At 37.2% G+C, this 23862-nt stretch overlaps 1 protein-coding gene across 8 annotated transcripts in view; it reads right to left on the bottom strand.

Moving 5' to 3' along the window:
• Nucleotides 1–9236: 9236 nt before the first annotated feature.
• The window catches only part of LOC117928824 (protein LONG AFTER FAR-RED 3), a 31309-nt gene continuing 16683 nt past the window's right edge, over nucleotides 9237–23862 (bottom strand). For 5 of the 8 annotated variants that reach the window (XM_034848851.1, XM_034848852.1, XM_034848854.1 and 2 more), the window contains 11 exons: nucleotides 16587–16693; nucleotides 16387–16510; nucleotides 14971–15165; nucleotides 14521–14606; nucleotides 13557–13664; nucleotides 12404–12499; nucleotides 12213–12311; nucleotides 12007–12081; nucleotides 11247–11378; nucleotides 10989–11104; nucleotides 9237–9664 (listed from right to left, as the gene is read on the bottom strand). In XM_034848851.1, coding sequence (XP_034704742.1) covers nucleotides 9490–9664; nucleotides 10989–11104; nucleotides 11247–11378; nucleotides 12007–12081; nucleotides 12213–12311; nucleotides 12404–12499; nucleotides 13557–13664; nucleotides 14521–14606; nucleotides 14971–15165; nucleotides 16387–16510; nucleotides 16587–16693 — 1313 coding nt within the window. In that variant the 3' untranslated portion in view covers nucleotides 9237–9489. The remainder of the gene's footprint in view (nucleotides 9665–10988; nucleotides 11105–11246; nucleotides 11379–12006; nucleotides 12082–12212; nucleotides 12312–12403; nucleotides 12500–13556; nucleotides 13665–14520; nucleotides 14607–14970; nucleotides 15166–16386; nucleotides 16511–16586; nucleotides 16694–23862) is intronic. The other 3 variants (XM_034848853.1, XM_034848855.1, XM_034848857.1) reach the window with 3 other exon arrangements.

Below are 23862 nucleotides of genomic sequence, written 5' to 3'. Positions count from 1 at the left end.
AAGGATTCAAGAATGAGAGAGTTGCAGAAAACGGGTTTTAGGAGGGAGTTGGAGGCTGGAAAAAAAAAAAAAAAGCAAAGGAAGGTGAAGCTAGAGGGTTATAGGGGAGTGATTTTGAGAGAGTGAGGTAATGGAAGAGAGATTGGATAAGAAACATTAAGAGAAGAGAGGATTCAGATTCTAGTTTGGGGAGAGCATTTTTTGGTGAGAAGTTGTTAGAGAGGATCCATTGGGAAGCTTGAGGGAAAAAGGGAGAGTTGTGAGTCTACTAATATTCTTGCAAGGAAAGCAAAAAAAATTGTGAGATACAGAGAGTTGGAACAAAGAAAAAGAGTTGGGAAGCTAGACGAAAAAAGGTCTTGCTCGAGAGGAGGCCTCCTAGGTAAGGTCTTTGTGAACCTCACATTTCCTAATTTTCATATTATTCTCCTACATTTTTCTGCAAATTCTTAGGTGTTATTTTATTGTTTGGTTTGGACATTAAGGATTTTTAGTTTGTTTCGCTGAATTTGTAGATGGGCATTATCACTTAGTGGCTAAACATTATTTTTTCTGTTACTCCCCCTCAAGTTGGTGCATGAAGATCTCGAATGCCCAACTTGCTTGATAAGAAAAGGAATTGTTGTCTTCCAAGGGCTTTGGTGAACATGTCTGCTACTTGTAGCTTTGAAGGAAGATATGTTGTCACTATCTCATCGGATTGCACCTTCTCTCGAACAAAATGACAGTCTATTTCGATGTGTTTGGTCCTCTCATGGAATACGGGATTTGCTGCAATGTGTAAAGCAGCCTTATTATCATAGTATAATTTCATTGGCTTATTATGAAGCACTCCCAATGATGCAAGAAGTGATTTTAGCCACGTTAACTCGCTTGCTGCCATTGCCATGGAACAGTACTCTGCTTCTGCTGAAGATCTTGATATAGTTCCTTGCTTTTTGCACCTCCACGAAATTGGTGATGTCCCAAGTTTAACGCAACATCCGCTAATTGATCGTCTTGTTAATGGACAACTTGCCCAGTCCGAATCTGAATAACAATAAAGCTGAAGATCATTTTCTGCTTTCAAAACTATTCCTTTACCTGGTTCTTTCTTCAGATATCGAACGACTCTATAAGCTGCATCTAGGTGTTCTTCCCGTGGGCTTTGCATGAATTGTGACAAAACATGAACAACATACGTCAGGTCTGGCCTTGTTACAGTCAAGTATATCAATCGTCCCACGAGTCGCTTGTACATTCCTAGGTCATTTAGCAATCTTCCAATAGCAAGTGCTAGTTTGTGGTTTTCTTCCATTGGAAATTCCACTGGTCTCGCTCTTAATAGCCCACATTCCTCTATAATGTTTAAAGCATATTTTCGTTGTGATAAAAATAATCCATCCTTGCCTCTTGCCACCTTGATTCCAAGAATGTATTTCAATTGTCCCAGATTCTTGATTCCAAATTTTCTATCAAGAAAGTTTTTGAAAGCTTCGCATACTTTGTTGTCATTCCCAGCCAATATTAAATCATCCACATATACCAATAGGTTCATCACTATGTTTCCACGTCGATAAGTAAAGAGTGAATAATCAGCCAATGATTGTTGAAAACCATATTCTTTCAAAGTTGTCGTGAGTTTCGCAAACCATTGTCTCGATGCCTATTTCAATCCATACAACGATTTTTGTAACTTGCAAACTTTGTTCTTTCCAGTGGCCTTGAACCCTTCTGGTAGCTTCATATATACTTCTTCTTCAAGGTCTCCGTGTAGAAATGCGTTGTTTACGTCCATTTGGTGTAATTCCCATCTTTTCGCCACTGCTACAGCTAGAAAGCACCTTACACTAGTCATTTTTGCCACTGGAGAAAATGTCTCTTGATAGTCTATTCCTTCAATTTGTGTAAATCCCTGCGCCACTAACCTCGCTTTGTACCGCTCGATTGATCCATCTGCGTTGTATTTTATTTTGTATATCCACTTGCATCCTATTGCTTTCTTTTCTGGCGGTAGGTCAACTACTTTCCATGTCTGATTAGTCTCCAATTCTTCAATTTCCTTTGCCATGGCTTCTCTCCATCTGTTGTCTGTAACCGCTTCTTTGTAAGTTCTTGGTTCCTTTTCAATATTTATTGCTGCAAGAAAAGCTCGATGGTCAACAGAAAATTTTGTATAAGTCACATAATTCACAATAGGATAAGGCTCACCTGATGGTACCTTTTGGATTGAGCTTGTCTTGGAACAAAGTGTACTTAAGCTTCTAGCCGAATAACATATATAATCTTGGAGATGTCTCGGTTCTTTGTGTTGTCTATGTCCCCTACCAAGCATCTCCCCCTGGCTTTGATCCTCTCATGTCTCCATATTTTCTTCCCCTTTCTCCCTTTCACTATTTTTCTCACTCTCTCTTTCACATGTTTTCTTTACTATGACATCATCATCTTCAATGTAAGATTCTATGTTCCCATTGTTCTGGAATTTTTGTTCCTTATCTCCCTTGCTGCTTTGACAAAAAGGAAAAATTGTTTCATGAAATATTACATCCCTACTCTCAAATTGTTCTTTGGTTTCTAGATCATGAAGTTTCCATCCTTTCTTTCCATAGGGATAACCTACAAATACGCATCGCCGGCTTCTAACATCAAACTTATCATTACTATGTGACTTTTTATGGGCATAACACAAACTACCAAAGACTCTCAGGTGCTCATAATTCGGTTTCTCGCCAAATAAAATATTTCATAAGGCGTCTTTCCATCTAATATAGGTGTGGGTGTTCGATTTATCAAGTATCCTGCCGTTAAAACACATTCTCCCCAAAAATCTATTAGTAGACAAGCTTGAAATCGCAATGTCCTAGCAATATTTAATATGTGTTGGTGTTTTCTATCCACTCTCCCATTTTGTTATGGGGTGTTTACCAGGCTGCTCTCTCTTAATATTCCTTCTCTCTTATAGAAACTCACCATTTGTCCTGAGCAAAATTCTAATCCATTATCACTTCTGATGCATTTAACCGGTTTATCAAATTGCATTTTGGTCATAAAACAAAAAATTTGTAAAATATCTTTGGTTTCGCTCTTTTCTTTCATGAGATATATCCACACCCCTCTACTATGATCATCTACAATGGTAAGAAAATAATGTGCCCCTGAAGTAGTGGGAGTTCCATATGGACCCCATATGTCTACATGTATGAGATTAAAAATTTCAAATGCTCTTTTATTACTCAACTAAAAAGAATTTCGTACTTGTTTTCCACGACAACATGAATCACAAACATAGTCCTCAATTCCCTTCATCACATTATTTCCTAAACTATGAATGGAAGCTAAAACACGAACTGAAGGATGCCCTAACCTCCTGTGCCACAATTCGTACTTTTCTTCTACTTTCATTGCGTTCACCTTCTCTCATTGTAATGGCTTGTAATAGTACACTCCATTCCTTAGCTTACCCACTCCAATCGGATTCCTCGAAGTGCGGTCCTGTATCACACAAAACGAATTAGTAAATGTGACTATATAATCTTTTTCTTTTAATAATTGGCCTATAGAGATTAAATTGCATTTCAAGGAAGGGACATATAAAACATTTTTTAAGCATAAATCTTTAGAGAGCTTCACATATCCCATTTCATTTGCTACTGTTTTTGTTCCATCAGGCAATCCCATGCATGCTGTCTCCCATTTACGTAGCCAATTGAACAAATCTCTCCTTCCTGTCATATGCATGGATGCACCACTATCCAATATCCATTATTCCACAATTTTATTCTTACCGGTCAGTTTTTCTGCATTACTGCTTCCATTTCTGAGTGGAGCCATGAGTTTTTGGAAGTTGTCATCATTCAGTCCTGGGATTATACTACGTTCCACATCATGTCCAACGCACTGTCCTTTTTCTTGCGTATCTGCTTCAGCAATTGCATTTGCATAATGAACGCGTCCTGAAGTTGCTCCTCTTCTAGCATAACTGTTGCGGCCACGTCCACGTCCCCTTCCTTGTCCTATCTGGCATGTTGGCCACCAGTCGAGATATCCTTTTAGTTGAAAGCAATCTGCAACATCATGTCCCGTCTTTCTGCAATGTGTACAGCTCCCACTTTTATTTGTTTGTCCCCCAGGTTTCTCTGTCTTTGCAGCAAAAACTGTTATTTCAGCATGATCAACTCCTCTGGCCATGCTACGATGGCGTTCTTCTTGTGTAACCATTGCATATATTTTTCCCAAAGTAGGTAAGGGATCAAGGGCTAAGATAGACGATCTCACAGTCCCGAATGTAGTGTCATCTAGACCCATGAGAAACTGATGTGCCTTCTCATCTTCTCTGCTTTTCACTATTGCTTGAGCTGTTCCACAAGTGCACTCAGGTATCTCAATGTATTGATTTAATTCATCCCACATGCCTTTTATTTTGGCATAATATGCAGCAACTGTCATTCCTTCTTGTTTCAAGTTCACGATTTCACTTCTGAGTTGATGAACCCTCGAAGCATTTCCAACATCATATCTTTCTTTGAGATCCTCTCACATGTCTTTTGCAGTCTGCGCATAGGCTACACTCGAATGTAAACTCTTGTCGATCACATTAAACATCCATGATATAATCATCGAGTTACATGCTTCCCATGCATTCAATTTGTTTCCATTTTCTCCTTTTGGTTTGTGTACTGTCCCATCAATGATCCCAAGCTTGTTTTTCGCTCTCAATGCATTTTTAATAGCCTTCTCCCACATATCATAATTTTCACCATTGAACACACATGTCGTGATGGTTGCTCCTGGATTATCAGATGGATGTAGGTAAAGAGGTGAAGATGGTTTTATCATCTTTGTGTGAGTCGAAGGTTTTTTTGCCACGATATATTTTCTTCAGGTATCTGGCTCTGATACCATGACAGAAGTTGTGGAATAAAGGCTGAAAATTTCTTATTATCCAGAATGTGAAACACGTACAACTTATATAAGAAGAGAGGTGGATATTTAGATAAAGAGTCCTACTCCAAGTTTAACTAAAAGGATAAACATTCCTATTCCTAGTTTAACTAAAAGGATAAACATTATAACTGATAAACGTTTACAACAGATAGATATTATCACTTAACAGATGGGCATTATCACTTAGTGGCTAAGCATTATCTTTTCTGTTAGTTTGCATACATGCTATGTTTGATTTTATCTCGGTTTTCTTGACTCCTCATATAAGTAGTTGATGTATGACTCCATCCTTGGACTTGATGTATATAAGAATCATGTTTTCTTTCTTTGCTAAATCCACTTGTTCCTAACTCTTTGACAATCCATGAAAAAGAGCTAAGTTCATACTCTGTTTTTCATGTTTTTTATTTATTTATTGCTTTGTTTCCTGTTGATGGTGGGATGATATCATCAATGGTTAGGCTATGGTTGGAGAAAATGAGATTTTTTTTTTTTATTTGCTGAAAGTGGAGTTCGACTCTTCCACTTGTGCTTGTTGAAGCTAACTAAAACTTGTTGAATTTTTATTGTTGTTAGTGGATTCTTGGAGACTGAATTTTTAGTGGAGTTCAAGTGATATTGTGGGCTACATATGGTGTTTTTTATGGTGAGAATCCAGTGAGGGAATGTGGTTGAATTTGAGTGTGTATTTCAATAGAAAATGTGACTGAATTTCTAATAGTAAAAATATGAATTTTGGTGGTTGCATAAGGTGTATTGGTGGTTGAATTTTCAGTGGAGTGCAAGTGATATTGAGGGCCGCATATGGTGGTTTTTAAGGTGAGAATCCAGTAAGGGAATGTAGTTGGATTTCAGTGCGTGTTTCAATAGAGAATGTGGCTGAAGTTTCAATGTTAACAAAATGAATTTCGGTGGCTGCATAAGGTGTATTGGCGGCTAAATTTTTAGTGGAGTTAAGGGGAAATTATGGCTACATAATGAAGATTGTTATGGCTGAACATTAAGGAAGTTGTGGTTTCATAATAGAGAATTCTTGTAATTGTTTAAAGTGGATACAATATGGGAAGTTTAATGGTTGAAAGTGGCAGCCATCAAATGGTTTTCTGATGGCTGAAATAATGTAGAATATATAGCTGCATGAGTGCGTGTTTTAGTGGATAACGCTTTTGAATTTTTTTATGCCATTTTGAGATGTGATGAAAACTTGTTTTTAATGGAGATTTCCACCACCTTTTAGTTGTAATGAAAGCTTGGATTTACGAAGAGATTGTAGCTACTTGATGCTTTGATCTAATGAAGTTTCAGTATCACACCAGAGTTCTACCCATCCCTACCCTGAGACTCACTTCAACATGGCTATGCATGACCACCCTTCAATGCACTACCCCAAAGGCCAAATGTCATCCTCTTTATTTTTCATATTTTGGTGTCAAAATTTAATTTTTTTAAATTCTATTTTCATTTTTTTTTAAATTCCAATTCTCAAATTTAATTTTCAAAACTTCCATCTTCAAATAATTTTTCAAAATTCCAATTCTCAAAAATAATTTTCAAAACTCCAATTTTCAAATTTCAAAATTTCAAATAGTTTTAATTGCACCCTGGTTTTCAAATAATTTTAAATCATTCTTTTTATTCTTCCTTCATTAGGGTTTAGAGTCACTAAAAATCCCGCTTTTAAATAAACTTGCTACATTTCCTTTCAGGTAAACATTTTTACAATTTTTTTTTTTAATTTTCAAATAATTTTCCGATTTTCTTGATTTCTAATAAGCATGCATGAATGATTTTTTCATAATTCCAAAATAATGGAGTTTGTGGGATTAATTTATGCAAAATCAATTGGGCTTTGGTGAGGGCTCTACATACGAGTTTTCTCTTCTGATTGTCAACTGCTATACTTAATGAATATTGTCTAATTTTTGTCTTGCTCTTTGATATGCATGTGATATATTTTGTATTTATTATTGTGAGTTAACCTTGTTTCTATGATAGCGCACTATTACTTGCTGCCAAGGTATGATCTCACTCCCATTTTGTTTATTCTTATGCATGATTCGTTTTATTATTTGATCATTTTGATATCCATTGATCTCCTAGTTAATTGTCATATTTGCTTCACCTTATTTAGTAGAGACTCATTTTTAAGAGCTTAGAGAGGTGGTACGGTCTTTACTGTACTTTCCCAATAAGTAACCTGACCCTCGAACCCAGGTTTGGTTTTTCACAGACTATCTTTTCCAAATAAAGAGTCTCACTTAAGGTTTTCTTTCTTATTTTGTTTTCTCTTTAAAAATAAAATAAAAATAAGTGGTGACTCCAAATCTTTTCTAAAAATCATATTTCTCACTAAATAAATAAAAAGTGAGTCACGTCATTGAGTGAAATGCGGGGTCCACACAAATTATATTATCATTATATATATATAATATTAATTGTAAGGGTTAAACCCAAAATTTTGATTTAAAATTTGAATGTCAATAATTACAATAAATGTGGGGCTTGTTAAGGAGGAAAATGTCGCGATATATCGTGTATTGGGAGTGGGTGACACGATATTTCGTGAGGAAATATCGGTCAGGTGATATTTCAGGAGAAATCCCCCAAAATCGACGATAGCTCGCGATATATCACCAATTTTTCCCAATATATCGCATAGTCAACGCGGGTCAATGCGCTACAATAAAGTCAATGCGCTACAGTGCCCTGAAAAGGTTTAGGGTTCAAGGCACTAACCATCCGGGCAAACTCACACTTGGTAAATAATATGCATTAAACATATATATAGTTAAACTAATTATATAAAGAAAATATTAAAAGAATATTTAAAAGAGCAAATTAATTATAATTATTTTATGATTAAATGCAAAATTTCCTTTTTATTGATTACCAAAAATATAAAAATGAAATAATTTTCTTCATAATGTTTTTAATATCATTAATAATTAATTAAATATTAAAAAATTATACATATATCATAATTTATTTTATATTGTTTAATACAATTGAATTAAATGAGTTAATAATTTTAATATTAATATATATTTTAAAGTTAGACATATTATAATCAAATATCATAATATTAGATGTAATTTAATAATAAATATACACTTATAAAATTCATATTTTTATCGATGCATACGATATTATTATCAAATATGATAAATCATATTATACATATATCAAATTATTTAATAAAACAACTTAAAAATATCAATATACTTCTAATTACATTTTTATGAAAATTTTCTTATATTTTTATAAATTTTGATTAATTTTAGGTTTATCGATATTTTTTTCCAAAATATCCGTTGATATATCTCCGATATATCCGTAAAATATAAGTACTGATATATCCGTGATTACCGATATTTTTATCCTTAGGACGGGACAAGTATGGGCCCCGTTTAGTTTTTCTTTTTTTTTAAATTACTTTTAAAATTTTTAATTACATTAAAATAAATATATTTTATAAATAATAAAATTATTATATTTTTTATAACTTATTTTATTAAAATTTTTTATTATTATCTATATATATTAAAAATAATAAAATAAAATTTTAAATTAAATTAATTTTAAAATTAATTTTATATGAAAACGGGGCAGGGCGGATGGGGCAATACCTGAACCCGCCCCGGGTTTAAAAAAAAAAATCTCATACCCTTCCTAAAACTGTTTATTAAATTTAAACCTCGTCCCATTAGGAACGGGACGGGACGGGACAGATACCTGAAAAAACCCACCTCGTTGCCATCCCTACCATTAGTTTGAAATTTCATCAAACACCTATATTATCATTTTCATCGATTATTTCACTTATCAAAATCCTTTTGATGAAATTTCAAACTCATTATAACTAAATATATTTAAGGTATAGAAAAACTACACTTCCATAATGGATAGAAATGCGAGAGGACCCAAATGTTTACCATATACCATGACCATTTGGATGATAAAAAATAAAATAAAAATAAAATTATTAATGAAAGTACAAGTTATGATATAATCACCTCTAAGTTGAATGATGAGTTCTAAGTCGATACGACATCTTGACACTCTTTACCACGCTTCCTTCTCTGAAGTAGGTGTGGCCGCGATATCATCTTCAGAGTTCTTGCATTTTATCTTTAATTAAAAAATCAATAACAATGATACTGCCAGCTTGATAAAAAAGAATCTTGAACAATATTTTAAAAACTTATCTCCCCAGAGAAAAATCCCAAAACTTTATCTTTTTTCAAATTTGGTGGCTTGAAGTCTGAAGAAGGCATGCGGGACGAATAATACACAGAGCCAATGGCACCAGATCAGGCTCATCTATCCAGTTATGGTAGCTTTCATTTTTAAGTCTCAAGAAGAAGTCACGTGGGTTTTATCATATAGTAATTGAAGCCGATTAATGATTAATTAAATATGTACCTGAGAAATAAATAAACTTATCTTCGGGTAGTTCAACCAGCATTGCCACCTACAGGAGAAGTATCATATACAAATACTTGAGGTTGTATTTGGTATGATTAGAAGATGGAGGATCTTTTTTCAATTCTCAGCAGTAATGGGCTTTCAGGGGTAGGCTTGTAGACCACCAACAAAGGTTGCCTCAACAGATGCGGATCCTTCTGCTGCGAAGTCATCCCATGAGTCAGTGGAGAGTACAACAAAATCAGCCATTTTTCCAGGAGATAGAGATCCCAGATCATTGTCCAAGAAGGATGCACGGGCCGCTGAGATAGTGTACCTGCCACAAGAAGGTCTAGATCAGTATGATGAGAGCAAACAAAGATGACACTAGAAAAAGATGGTGTGAGGAAACAGGGGTTGTGCAATGTATAATTGCAAAAACCGCTTTGAGCCCTGTGTTTAGTCAAACTCCCCTGTTGGGGGATTCCTGGTGTCTCGAATTCAAATCATGTGGCACATCATGTGCCTGTGCCTGTGCCATGCAACATAGATACTGTAATGCATAAAAAAATTATTTTGGTTGTCCCAATGTTTGATTCCAACATAGTAAAGGAAAATGATTCAACAGGTTATGGATTCAACACCTAAAGATCACATGTATCCGAGCCATGAGCTTCAAGAAGGATGAACGAGAAAGAATACCAAAAAGATTGCACTCAATATAGCTGAGCCATCAAAATTATCGATTTACTAATGACTCATTCCTACTTTAGCCGGACAAAACATGTGTTTCATAGGTTAGGTAGCACCACCCAGCCACTTTATTCTACCATGACAACTAGAATCATTGCCTTTCCATGCTCAAATTCATTGTCTCATCTTCTATAAGTTAATACATGACATTTCTTCTATTACTTTTCTTATAGTTCATACTTTTTTTTGTTGGTCTGTGGAACTGAACCAGTAATCTCCCATTCCCCATCCAAGTCCCTGCCACCTCAGTGGCCGAGCCAGACCCAATGAGCCAAGATATTTCTTTTGCTATACTCTTGCCTAACTTTTGATACTAATAATCAAGATGTTGAATAATTATTTAAGCTTGAATTTGTCACTGATGAGGACCTGACGTAAAATGGGTCTGACCTTGGTTACAGTGTAAGAAATTGGGATGGTCATCGAATAATTTTGGACCATCAAATTTTACTATGTTATTTTAGATGGCAAGCCCTTGAGGCCTGACTCAAGTGGTAATGGGGTAGGTGGTCCTAAAGGGGACCAAAAAAGGGTTTCCTAAAAGAAAAAGGAATAAGATGGCAAATTTGTTGAAGAAAAAAAAATTATATAAGGAGTCTCTAAGTCAAACAAATCTTGATGTTTTTTTAGCATTTACATTTTGTGAATAAGGCTCAGCATGTACTGGGATTTGTGCTAAGAAACATGTCATGAACCATGTGTAGGAGTTATTCTTGTTCCAGGAAACATGAAAAGATGCTAGGTGTTAGATATCTAGACGCAACAAGTTCCATTTTTAAATCATTGTATCCAAGCATGAGTATATGTGTCCATATGTATTTATATTTATATGACTTAAAAAACAAAATTATAGGGGATGAAGTAAAATAACATAATATGAAAAAGATGAACAATTTCGTGTTTCTTACGCATTTACAGCATCATGCAGTGTAAGGCACTCTGATGAAATCCAAGCACTTTCCCAACCAGGAGGTATTCTTTTCATTGCTGCCTTGATGCTACCTAAAGGATTAATATCGGCAACCTGAAAAAGAAAAGGAAAAAAAAAAAAAAAGCTCTGATCTAAAAATATGCAAATTAAAGGGCATGGTTATGATCACCATAGAACATATTTTATTTAAAATTGCCATACTATGTATGAATAAAAAATGTGTAAAAAATCATACAGGCCAATCAGAACCAAACGCTAATTGTGCATTGCTAGCCAAGAGCGACCGAAATAGATGAGATTCTTTTTGTGCCCTTTCCACCCCTAGTTTCTTTATCGCAGGATCAGCATCATCCAGTAGGTGGTCTGGCTGTTGAGAATCAGCATTCAATTACGTTGTGACTTGTGAGAACAAAAATATATTCATCCCAAGTGATAAAGAAAAAGAAAGGCCCTCAAGGTATTAATAATGAAGATAGTAGTCTAGTTCAACCATAATAATGAAACCAGCTTAAATTTTGGGAAATCACAAGACAAAAAGAAAGCAGAATCAGATGAAAGACAATCCACCCATCCTGGAAAATTTCATCCAGATTAAAAATAAAATATAAAAATGAAAAGCAACAGTATAATAATAAAATATTGGATGTCAAAGGTGGAAAATAAGGTATGCTACACCAAGCCCATGGGGGTTTTGAAACATTACTCTCTGAAATAGCAAAAAGATTCAAATTTGCAAGGAGTTGTATTTCAAAACAGCTTTGAACCATAACTGAACTTAATAGCAAGTAAAAGTAGGAAATTAGAGAAGAAAAAGAAACAAAAAGAAAAGGTGGGGCCTAACAAGAGTAGCCAGTAGCATTCACTGATTTATACTATGTGGTTTGGAAGCAAGCCTGGCCCTGGCCTAATTTCCAACTGACCACTAATCCCAAGCAGCCTCATAAAAAGTCAAATGTTAATGGTAAAATGCATCAAAGATAATCATAATAGAGAACCTGCACTGAAGCAACAATCCCTTGTTCACCAAATCGAGCTGTGGACCCTGGTACCAAATGCTGGGCATGTTCAATCTGATAGTGTTTGTTGCAATCATGAAACAAGGTTTTTTTATTAGGATGAGAAAATGTTTATGTTTCCATAGAAACTAATAAATATGATACTTAATTTTGAATCTTTTCCATGTTTTAAAAACTAAATTTACCCTGAATCGTCGATCCCTCATTCCATTCGTAGAACCTACTGATTCATACACATCCAGGATCAAGTCATTTGCTTTATCACCTATAGCATGAATAGCAACCTGAAATAAATCAGAAGCAAAGATGTCTACTTGATATAATACAATCATATTTTAATAGATATAAGGAGGGTTGTAATGTGACAAGGAAACACCTGAAGACCAGATTTATCCGATGCCATAGTCATGTTGAATAGACTTTCAAGTTCTGTCACTAGTAGGCCATAGTTGTGAGGATCATCAACATAAGGCTACAGAATTACAAATCTATTAAGTGTTAGATTATCTATGTTACTGTCTAGATAAGAATATCAACAAATTCCAGATCACAGACTGGTGCATAGCACAAATAGTAGGGGCTGTGATGTGCCGAGCTGGCTATACTTGCAACAACCCAAGCTTCAGAACAATCTTAAGCTCCTCAATACAAATTCATTAAGGTCACCAAGCTTAAGCTGAGCTAGGGAAAGCTCAGTTTGGATAACTTAGCCTATTATGTCATTTTCATGTGCATAAACTCATTGATTTGAATTGCTACATACTCTCTTCATTTAAGAATTGAATATTGTAATGCAGTTTAGGGCCCCATTTTATTCATAGGCCCCATGATGCCAGAAACTTTATCTTACTTTTAAAGAGCTTCCTAGGATGTTTGGTCACAACTAAAGCAGGTTTAGGGCTTAAAAGCTCTCTCTTTTGACCCTGGAGGTGGGATGATTTTGCAGAAGACCTTTCAAGAAGAAGTTTTAAAATTAAACTTATTTATTTATTTATTTATTTTAAAAAAAAAAACTGTTTTTCAAACAGAACTTTTTGGAGAAGCATTTCAACTAAAAGGTACAGCTGCACCAAAAATGCCCTTAGTCAACTTTAACTGAGCCAAAGTGTATACAAACTAGAGCAAGCTTGAGCTGAATCAGCTTGATAAATAATGTCTCCCCAATTATGCCTGTAACTATCAAATACCAGGTCAAGATAACCTAAAAAATTTTACATTTTCACAGCACAAATCCCCAAGAAAATGTATTTTGTAACTCAACTTACAAGGACAAGAAAAAGAACACTAACAAAACTTCACATTTTCAAACCGCAAAATTTTGAACTTACACATCCAACATTCTGTATGAAGAAACATAACACTCATGTTTGCATTTCACATATTACAGCAGAAAACTTGGTCTATATCTGTAATATAAAATGGAAAGAAGGGATGAAAGGGCCAGGAGAAAACAAATGCAGACATGGTTATGATATGCTTTCAACTTATTAATGAGATTTGGGGGGGTACTCCCAAACCATGGTTCTCACCTCATAGAAGAGTGCACTATTAGATCCCAAAGACCCATCAGCAAAACCCTTAACACCGCCCAAATAAATCCATTGGCTTACGACACGACCTGTCTTGCTGATAAGGTCCTAGGCAGGAAAAAGGATCTCAGAGGCAGCACAGGAAAGAACTATAATATATTACTTATGAAAGTTTAGGAAACAATAGGAAGGCAAAATGAGAGAAATCCACACAAACATATCAATTGTGAAAAACAATTACAGCAAACACCTAGAAAAGAAGCTTGTCAAATTAAACAATAGAAATAACAATTAAAAAGCTCAGAGTGTTGTCCTTTGCCACTTTGTGCTGCTAACCACACTTGAGTTATTTGGTCAAGGATGGTCAAACACCTTTGGTTGAGTTGCCAGATAGGATCTTCTCTTCCCCTAGGCCTTAGTAACGAAAGAGATTGCAGGCATTTCTTTTACTGATCCCTTTGAATTGTTTTGCACCCTACTTGCTCCAATTAAGGGTTCCAGCTTCTCTAGCTGATTACATTTAGCTGGGGTTGTATTCAGGGCTGGATTCTAGTTTCCTTCCAAGAATGGTTGACTTCTGGCAACATGTGCGCATCATTAAAAGTTATGTTAATAGCATATCTCATTGACAAATATGTATGTCAATAAGTGGTGATGCACTCAGATATAGGTATTCATTCTAAGATGGACTTCATCTGCCTATAATAGAAATCAACTGCTCCAAGGATAATCAGTACTGAGGTGTGGGGGATGTTTGAAGCTGACCAATACATGTTCCCTACTGGCATGACATATGGCTTAGTTTCTGAAACATTGGTAACTGACTTTGTTGTCCAGAGCAACAAAATGTAATAACTAGCTAATTAACACAAAGGGCAAGTACATACACAATAAGATGGTGCAATGAAATCCAAAATGTTAAAAATGGCAAAAGTTTTAAAGCAACTATCAAGCAAGAGCATACAAGTAGGTGCGACCACGTTTCCATTGGAAAAAATAAGCAGACTCTGATCATCATTTTCCCTGAAGTATCGGTCCAATGGTACACATCTGCAAATATCAACAAAAGTAAGAATGAGTGAATGGCTATTCAAAAGGCAGAAATGTGCTGCCAGGTTGTGCTTGATGGAGATTGACTATTTTGTTTCATACACACTACCCTAAAATAAGAGCACTCGAGGATTTCACCTCATCTCAATCTGAAGATAAATCAATTTGGTGATTATGAATTTATGATGATGATGTCAATTTTACATGACCAAAATGCATGTTCAGATGCGATGTAAAACAAAGAGGAATGATTTCATTGCATGGGATCCAAATGCCAGCCACTCCATACCCCAACAAACACCGCCCCAATCCCCACCCCAATCCCCACCACCACCCCAACCACAACCAAAAGTTTATAACAGACCTGAAAAATCTTCCCAAGACAGCTGTACTGATGTACCAGGAACATATCTCCCAAAATCAACAACTGTTGTAACACCTCTCATCAGAGCAAGATTACTGGCTCTAACCAAAGCTTCCCTCCTTTCATCAACTGAGACCTCTGGAATCCAGGGAAGAAGAAGCTTCATTGCAGAATCAATAAGCAATCCGTTGGGTTCTGTAAATGGCAATGATGTCAATAATGGGATGAACAATATTTTAACTTATTTCAACACATAAAAACACTACGATCAGTTTCATAACTAAGAACTTACTATATTATCAAATCATTACGAGACATGTAAGATTAGCAATGGAATGGAAGAAGCACACTTAATTGATGGTAGGGACAATCAAACAGCTAGAGAAAAATAAAAAAGGTGAAGAATCCTTTGGAAAGCTCTTCATACAGAAGCAGATTCTAATCCAGCTAGAAGCAGCTGAGTGGAGGCTCTGTTATCTTAGGCATCCTATAGTACAAGAGGGCTTGGAGGTACAACTAGCAGATGCATGGATTATTGATATATCAAGAAGATTAGGATGCTCTTATTTATGGAAGTGATTTCAACTAATCTGAGACTTAATAATTGCTTAGCTAAAAGGGTGCCTTGTAATACCCAGTAGTATTCAAAATATAAATTTGGCACTGAAGGTTAATCAGTTTGATTTAGTGGTTAATTTAACACTAGTCATGTCTAATTATAAGTTAAAGCTTGATCCAGGTTAAATGCATTTAATTAACGGTTTAAGCTCATATGTTAGTGAAGGTGAGAATTTGGGAAAGCTAAAAAATCAAAAGGGACTTAAAGCTAAATAAAAAGAGTGTCAGTGGGTGATAGTTCTAGAGTACACAGGGAGAAAAAGAAATTTACTAAACATGCCATTTAACGATTACAGTCTAATCACTACAGGCAGAAAATAAATAAAAGTCAGCCACAATAAATACTCTCTTCTTGTGTTTAATTCATCATCCCACTAAAAGGGGATATTACATCTGAGTCTGAAAATGAGGTTAATCTTGAAATCCAAACTCTGATTCATCAGATTCTATGAACAGATAACCATAGATGCTGCTGCTTAATATGGTATAGTAACTAATGGAATGCATATTTTTCAGGCCTTATTGTTTGAAAGCTGTAGCCTAATTTTTCTTTCCTTTTAAGATGAATATTTGCATGTAAGCAAGCAAAGCCTCCATCCCTCCATGCCTGAGACTAGACAGTGAACCTGACTTTTGAAAATGATAATCAGATGCATAACTACCTCACAAAAGCCGTAATGAAATCTTGACCACATCATCTGGCCTCAGGAGATAGATCTCAAAAGTGTAGGACCCAAAAGCTACAAACCAAGGATGTTCATGAGCATCTTGAGACACAAATATAATATTAAAATTTACCTCCACTGGTGGTTTTCATGATGGTCCCACCAATTGGATCCTCTGTGTATTTTGTTATTCCAGCTAACTTTAGAGCCATGGAATTAGCCAAGCCCATATGACCATCCGTCCTTGACAACCAAACCTGTGTATCAGGACACAATGTGAAATGCCAATGTCAAGCAGCTACAGTTAATGAAAGACAGGGCCACGCTTCTTACAGGATTGTATGGTGTAATATCATCAATCCAAGAGGCTACCGGCAGTTCTCCTCCCCAAAGATCATTGTTCCATCCACCACCCAACACCCAGGAACCTTGTTTCTTATCTAGAAAATTGTTTGCATTGATAATTGCATCAAAAAGTGTATATTAAATTCAATAAAACATATGAACATGGGATATTAATGCCAAACCACTCTGTTTGAGCCATATGACTTTTTGCCTTTGGTAGCAAACAGCATGAGTTACTAATGTACCATAAACTGAACATTCCCATACACAATTTGTTGAAAAAAATAATTCATGTCAAAATCTGTTCAAATAATTGAATGCTGGTTTCAGAATATAAGTCATAACAATCCGATTCTTTCTTTGAATGATTGTGGTTATGTAGTTTGGCAGGAATTAAGAGTTTTCATGTCTCAAAAATGAGTAGCTCATTTTGGCAGCATACAGGTCTTATATTTAACATCCAATTGAGTTCCACTGGTTTTTCCCTAAGATTAACAACCTTTGCTTTATCCTTAATATTGGCAGTTCAGAATTCTCAACTTCATAATCTTTGTAAATATTTTAAAACCCTTGCAAACAAAAATCAGTATCATAGCGACAAAGTTATTAAGGAATTGACAATATTATAAAGCTACATCTCAAACTTTACTTTAAAAATGCTACATTTGGGCCTTAAATATTCAGTCTTTATTTTGTTCAGCTTAAGAACTATCGAAGAATACGACGTCTTTATTATTTTGTTCACCTTAAGAACCATTGAAGAGTACGAATCTACAATGGAGATAAGATCAGCCTTTTTAGGAATTAGTTAGGAGTTTATTTTTGTAATTAAAACCACAATCAATTATTTGGATAAGATTTGTTAGGTAGTTTCCTAGTTCTTTCTACTTTACTTACTTTTGTAGGTGTCCCGGAGTTGTATATATAGAGGACTTTTTCTCTTCTTTTCCCTATGAATGAATATGCAGCTAGGTAAAATTAACCTGCTAGTTTCTTCATAGCATCAAAGCCGACCTCTGATCACCTGGAATAATGGTCAAAACAGCCATGACAAGTGCTTCTAACAGTGACAACAACTTCAAGGAGGCGGAAGGAAAACCTACCTCTCATCAGAATTTCATGATTAGTGGTCATAGTCACTCTTCTCAGCCAATTACCTCTCACAAACTCAACACAGAAAATCATCTTCAATGGTCTCAATTTGTCAAACTCTTCATTCATGAGCATGGAAAAATTGGGTACTTGACTGGAGCAATACCAAGACCACAAGGAGCGGTTCTCATTGAGACGTGGGAAGTAGAGAATGCCATGACTATGCCATGGTTGATCAACTCTATGAAGAGAGAGAGAGAGAGAGAGAGAGAGAGAGAGAGAAAAGGGAGAATCCCTAATTATTGTTATTGAAAAACTGTAAAGAATACACATTGGACTTGGGTATATATATACATGTTAGTGGGTCCCATAATACAATAAGGAAAGAAAAGGAAAAGGAAAAGTAAATAACCTAAATAACTATACACTATCTAACACTCCCCCTCAAGCTGGAGCATATATGTTATATGCACCAAGCTTGTTACAAATGTATTTAATTCTAGGACCTCTGAGAGATTTAGTAAAAATATCTGCTAGTTGATCATTTGAATTGACAAAACTAGTCGCCACACATTCTGATGCGATCTTCTCTCTAATGAAGTGACAGACAACTTCAATGTGTTTGATCCTTTCATGGAAGACTGGATTGGATGCAATATGCAAAGCGGCTTGGTTGTCACAAATGAGTTTCATCTGTTCATCCTTTCCAAATCTCAACTCCCGAAGAAGATGTTTCAGCCATATGAGTTCACATGTTGTCAGAGCCATAGCTCGATACTCGGCTTCAGCACTAGATCTGGCCACTACATCTTGTTTCTTACTCTTCCAAGATATTAGGTTACCTCTAATAAAAACACAATACCCGGAAGTGGAACGTCTATCTGTGGGTGAGCCAGTCCAATCTGCATCTGTGTAACCAACAACTTGGGTATGACCTCTGTTCTCGTACAACACACCTTGGTCTGGTGTGCTTTTGATATATCGAAGAATGCGGATTACAGCATCCCAATGACTATCACATGGTGACTGTAGGAATTGACTAACCACACTTACAGGAAAAGAAATGTCTGGACGAGTAATGGTGAGGTAGTTTAGTTTACCTACAAGTCGCCGATATCTCCCAGGATCTCCTAAAGGCTTCCCCTGTTCTGATATAAGTTTGACATTTGGATCCATAGGAGTATCTACCGGTTTACAGTCTAACATACCGGTTTCTTCCAAGATGTCTAAAGCATACTTCCTTAGGGAAAGAACCACACCGGAACTGGATTGAACTATCTCAATCCCTAAGAAATACTTGAGTTTCCCCAAGTCTTTAGTCTGAAAGTGGGTGAAAAGGTGTTGCTTTAGTTTCTGAATACCATTCTGATCACTGCCTGTAATGACGATGTCGTCCACATAAACTACCAGATAGATACACTACCCCGAAGAGTTATGATGATAGAAAACGGAATGGTCTGTTGTACTGCGGAACATGCCAAACTCTTGAACAACAGAACTAAAACGACTAAACCATGCTCGAGGAGATTGTTTCAAGCCATATAAAGAACGGCGTGACCTGCACACTAAACCAGACTCCCCCTGAGCAACAAAACCAGGTGGTTGCTCCATATAAACTTCCTTAGCAAGATCCCCATGAAGGAAAACATTTTTAATATGTAATTGATAAAGAGGCTAAGAACGCATAGCAGCCATGGAGAGCAATAGACGAACAGAAGCTATCTTGGCAACAGGAGAGAAAGTGTCACCATAATCAAAACCATAAACCTGAGTATAACCTTTAGCAACCAAGCGGACCTTAAGGTGATCAACCTGACCATCAGGGTCAACCTTAACTGTGTAGACCCAACGACAACCAACTGTAGATTTACCAGAGGGTAAACAACAAGATCCCGAGTGTCATTGGAGTGTAAAGCAGCCATTTCATCTACCATTGCCTGTCGCTAGCCTGGATGGGAAAGAGCCTCAGGGGTGCTCTTAGGAAGAGAAACAGAAGATATAGCAGAAACAAATGTAGAATAAGGTGAAGATAATCGATAGTAACTCAAAAAATTGTAAATGGGATGAGGATTACGAGTAGATCAATTACCTTTCCGAAGAGCAATGGGTAAGTCAGCAGAAGGAGGCAGAGTCGAGGCAGGAGAAGCTGAAGGGATAGGAAGTGAGTCAACAGGTACCTCGGCCAAAGAAGGAGGAACAGCGACACGATAACGGCGATGATAAACCTGAAGTGGGCGAGAAGGCACTGCATCAGGTGGGGAGATAATGGGAAGGGGTAAGACTTCAGAAACAGGAAGAGACTCAGAGGTGGAGAAGAACGGTGAGTCCTCAAAGAAAGTGACATCAGCGGAGAGAAAGTAGCGATAAGTCTTAGAGGAATAACAACGATAACCCTTTTGAAGTCTGGAATATCCCAAGAAGATGCATTTTGTGGCTCTGGCAGAAAGTTTGTCTTGTCCAGGAGTGAGAATATGAACAAAGCAAGTACAACCAAAAACACAAAAAGGAACATGACTATGGAGAAGGAGAGTACAAGTTGTCTCAACAAGATGTCGATTCTTACGTTCAGCTACCCCATTTTGTTGAGGAGTATGAGCACAAAAAGGCTAATGAATGATCCTATGTTGGGACATAAATGAAGTAAATGGTGTAGAAAAATATTCCCTGGCATTGTCACTGTGCAACACACGAATAGAAATATTGAACTGGGTATGGATTTCAGCATAAAATTTCTGAAAAATAAAGAATAACTCAGCTCGATTTTTCATTAAAAATAACCAAGTACATCGAGAATAGTCATCAATGAAAGTGACAAAATACTGAAATCCTAAAGTAGACGCGGATCGACAAGGACCCCAAACATCAGTGTGGACAAGTTCAAAAGGAGACTTTGCCCAATTATTCAAACGCTTTGGGAACGAGACACGAGTATGTTTCCCAAGCTGACAGGACTCACACGCAAGCGACGACAAAGATGAAAAACTAGGGACCATTTTCTGGAACTTGGATAGACTAGGGTGGCCCAGGCGACTGTGGATGAGAAGGGGAGCATCAGTGGAAATGCAAACTGCAAGAGTTGAAGGCGCGGTGAGGTGATAGAGGCCTTGAGACTCATGTCCTATGCCAATCGTCTTCCCCGTACTCCGATCCTGCAAGGTCACAAATTTATCAAAGAAAGTGATAGAACAGTTAAAAGTGTGAGTTATTTTGCTGATGGAAATAAGATTAAAAGGACACTTAGGGGCATAAAGGACAAAATGGAGAGATAAGGAAGGGAGAGGATGAGCGAAACCAAAACCTTTAGCCATAGTTTGGGAACCATTAGCTAAAGTAACAGTAGGTAAGGTAGAGGTAGTAGTAATAGAAGAGAAAATATCTTTATTACCAGATATGTGATCAGAAACGCCAGAATCTAGAATCCAAGGTCCAAGAGAAGATGTGTGGGTAAGACAAGCAGAAGCATTACCAGTCTAAGCAACAGAAGCAACAGAAGCTGACTTGGTGGCCTGATAGCAGAGATAGTCATCATACTCACTGTCAGTGAGGGAAATACCCTGAGATGTGGAGGAACTGGGAGGCTGAGGCGACTAAGGATCAGATGACTGGGCCACGTGGGCAGTGCGGGGAGACCGCCCATGTAATTGATAACACCGATCACGAGTGTGGCCAAGCTTATTGCAATAGGTGCAATGAGGACGTTGGCCTCTACCTCGGTTACCACTGCGTCCTCCGCGAGAGCTAGTTTGAGAAACTAACACAGAAAAATTTGAAGTGTTATCAGATGGCAAAGTCTAAGTGGAGGAGATACGGAGGAGGCGCGCAAATACATCATCCAAGGATGGAACGGAGGAACTGCCAAGAATTTGATCGCGGACGGTCTCGAGATCTGGACGAAGGTCAATAAGCGTAAGAACCATGAAGAACTTGTCAATCTGTGTTCGTTGATCCCCAACATCAGTAGTAAGAGGCATCACGGTCAAGAATTCCTCCTCAAGAGAGGCAATCTGGCCAATATAAGTAGATAAATCCATGTCTTGTTGTCTGACATTGACAATAGAAGAAGCCACCTTATAAAGACGTTGGATATCATTCGTGTATAGCCCTTTCGCCTGATTCCAAAATTTAAAGCATGTTTTGTAGGTCCGAAGATGAAGCAAAATTTTAAGATCAACTAATTGCCATAACACACTACATAACTGTGCATCTATCTTCCTCCATTGTACTCTGTCAACCTCAGGGATATCCGCTTCCTGCATAACAAGGTGATCCTCATAACCTTGACCTATAAACTAAAGCTCCATAGAGGCAGACCAGGACAATTAATTTTCACTCCAAATCAATTTCTCCAAAGTAATCATAGGAGATCCAGATATGATAGAGGAAAAAGTGAAACTTTTAGTAGCCATATCTACTTATCTGGTGAACAAAATACGTTTGGATCGAAGAGAGCCCTAATACGGCTTATCGCAGACTTCCTAAGACACGTGCAGGGCTCGGGGTGGAGAGGAAGTCATCGGAGGTCGCCGGAAAGGCGGTTTAGAGGGCCGACGGAGACAAAAAAACCCCAAAAAAATGCACTTTTAGGGCTCAGATGACACAAGCGCAGATGGAGGGTGGCTAGACGGTGTCAGGCGAGGTTGGAGGTGGAAGCGCGTGGCCGAAAGTGCCCCACGAGCCCTCACGCGCCGGCACGTGAGATTCAGGCCGCCGGAGAAGAGAAGCGCGTGGTCGGCGCGTGGCTGGGATTCTTCTTCCGGTGCTTTGAGAAAAGTTGAAGATCTCCTCCTTGCGCACTTGATGGTATGGTCGGTGTCGAAAAAGTACTTCGTCGGAAAAGGTCACCGGAAAAGGTCGCCGGAAAATTCGCTGGCGGTGAGGGTTTTCTAACGGCGATACGGTTGATCGGAAGCTTTAGGAGATGGGAAGGGTGACCGGAATGAAACACGGTCACTGAAAGATTTCCCAGAATGGATTCACGGATAAATCGGAAATAATTAGGGTTTTTTTCTCCCTAGGCTCTGATACCATGTGAAGAGAGAGAGAGAGAGAGAAAAGGAAGAATCCCTAATTATTGTTATTGAAAAACTGTAAAGAATACACATTGGACTTGGGTATATATATACATGTTAGTGGGACCCACAATACAATAAGGAAAGAAAAGGAAAAGGAAAAGTAAATAACCTAAATAACTATACACTATCTAACAAACTCCATGGAACCCAAGATTACCAAGACATACATGTTTGTGCCCACTGCTAGAGAGATATAGGAGGCTACTAAGGAGACCTACTCCGACCTTGGTAACTTGGCTTAGGCCTATGAGATAGCCACATAGATCAGAAACACCAATCAAGGTAATATGAGTGTAATTCATTACTACATAACACTCAAAACTCTTTGGTAAGAACTTGATATGTTCTATGACTATGAATGGCATTGTGCACAAGACAGTGCAACGTTCAAAAAGATGATTGAGAAAGATTGAGTCTTTGCATTCCTGGTGGGGCTAAATAATAAATTAAATAAGGTTCGGAGCAAAATTCTTGGTTGTGAACTTCTACCATCAACCCATGAAGTCTCCTCAGAAGTTTGAAGAGAAGAAAACCACAGAAACATGATAAAAGGCAAGGAAATTTCATTGGCCCCAACATAATTCGAGGCCTCTACAGTCAACACTGCCTTAGTTGCAAAAAATAGTAAGTCTTCCACTTCTGCCAATGATCCAAATATCAAAAGGATCAATGGAAGGCCCTGGTGTGACCATTGCAACCGAGCAGGTCATACTTGTGAGACCTGCTATTAGTCACATGGAAGACCACCCCACATGAAGAACAATTATCCCAAGCAGGGGAGTTCTTTTCAGGCTTTTACTGCAATCTAGTTTCCCTCACTAAGGAACAATTGGAGAATTTGACGCGACTATTGAATTCTACTTATCTACCCTCTTATTCTATTGCACAAAAAGGTTATTTTCCTAAGTCCCTAAGTGTGAGTCAGTTGGGATCTAGTCTGTAGGCCTACGGAGTTTGATGGTTTAGAGTTTGGGAAACTTACTTTGAGAAATCAAGTTTTACTAGGGGACACATCCTAATGGATGAGATGTCAATAATTTAATTAAATGGTCACATCATTGTCCTTGGAAAGCCACTATGCTTATTTTCTCCGTTTTTTC

Source organism: Vitis riparia, chromosome 13 (genome assembly GCF_004353265.1).
Source record: "Vitis riparia cultivar Riparia Gloire de Montpellier isolate 1030 chromosome 13, EGFV_Vit.rip_1.0, whole genome shotgun sequence".
Classification (NCBI taxonomy): Eukaryota; Viridiplantae; Streptophyta; class Magnoliopsida; order Vitales; family Vitaceae; genus Vitis; species Vitis riparia.
Note: the sequence above shows the minus strand (reverse complement) of the source record. Positions and strands in the feature narration are given on the sequence as shown.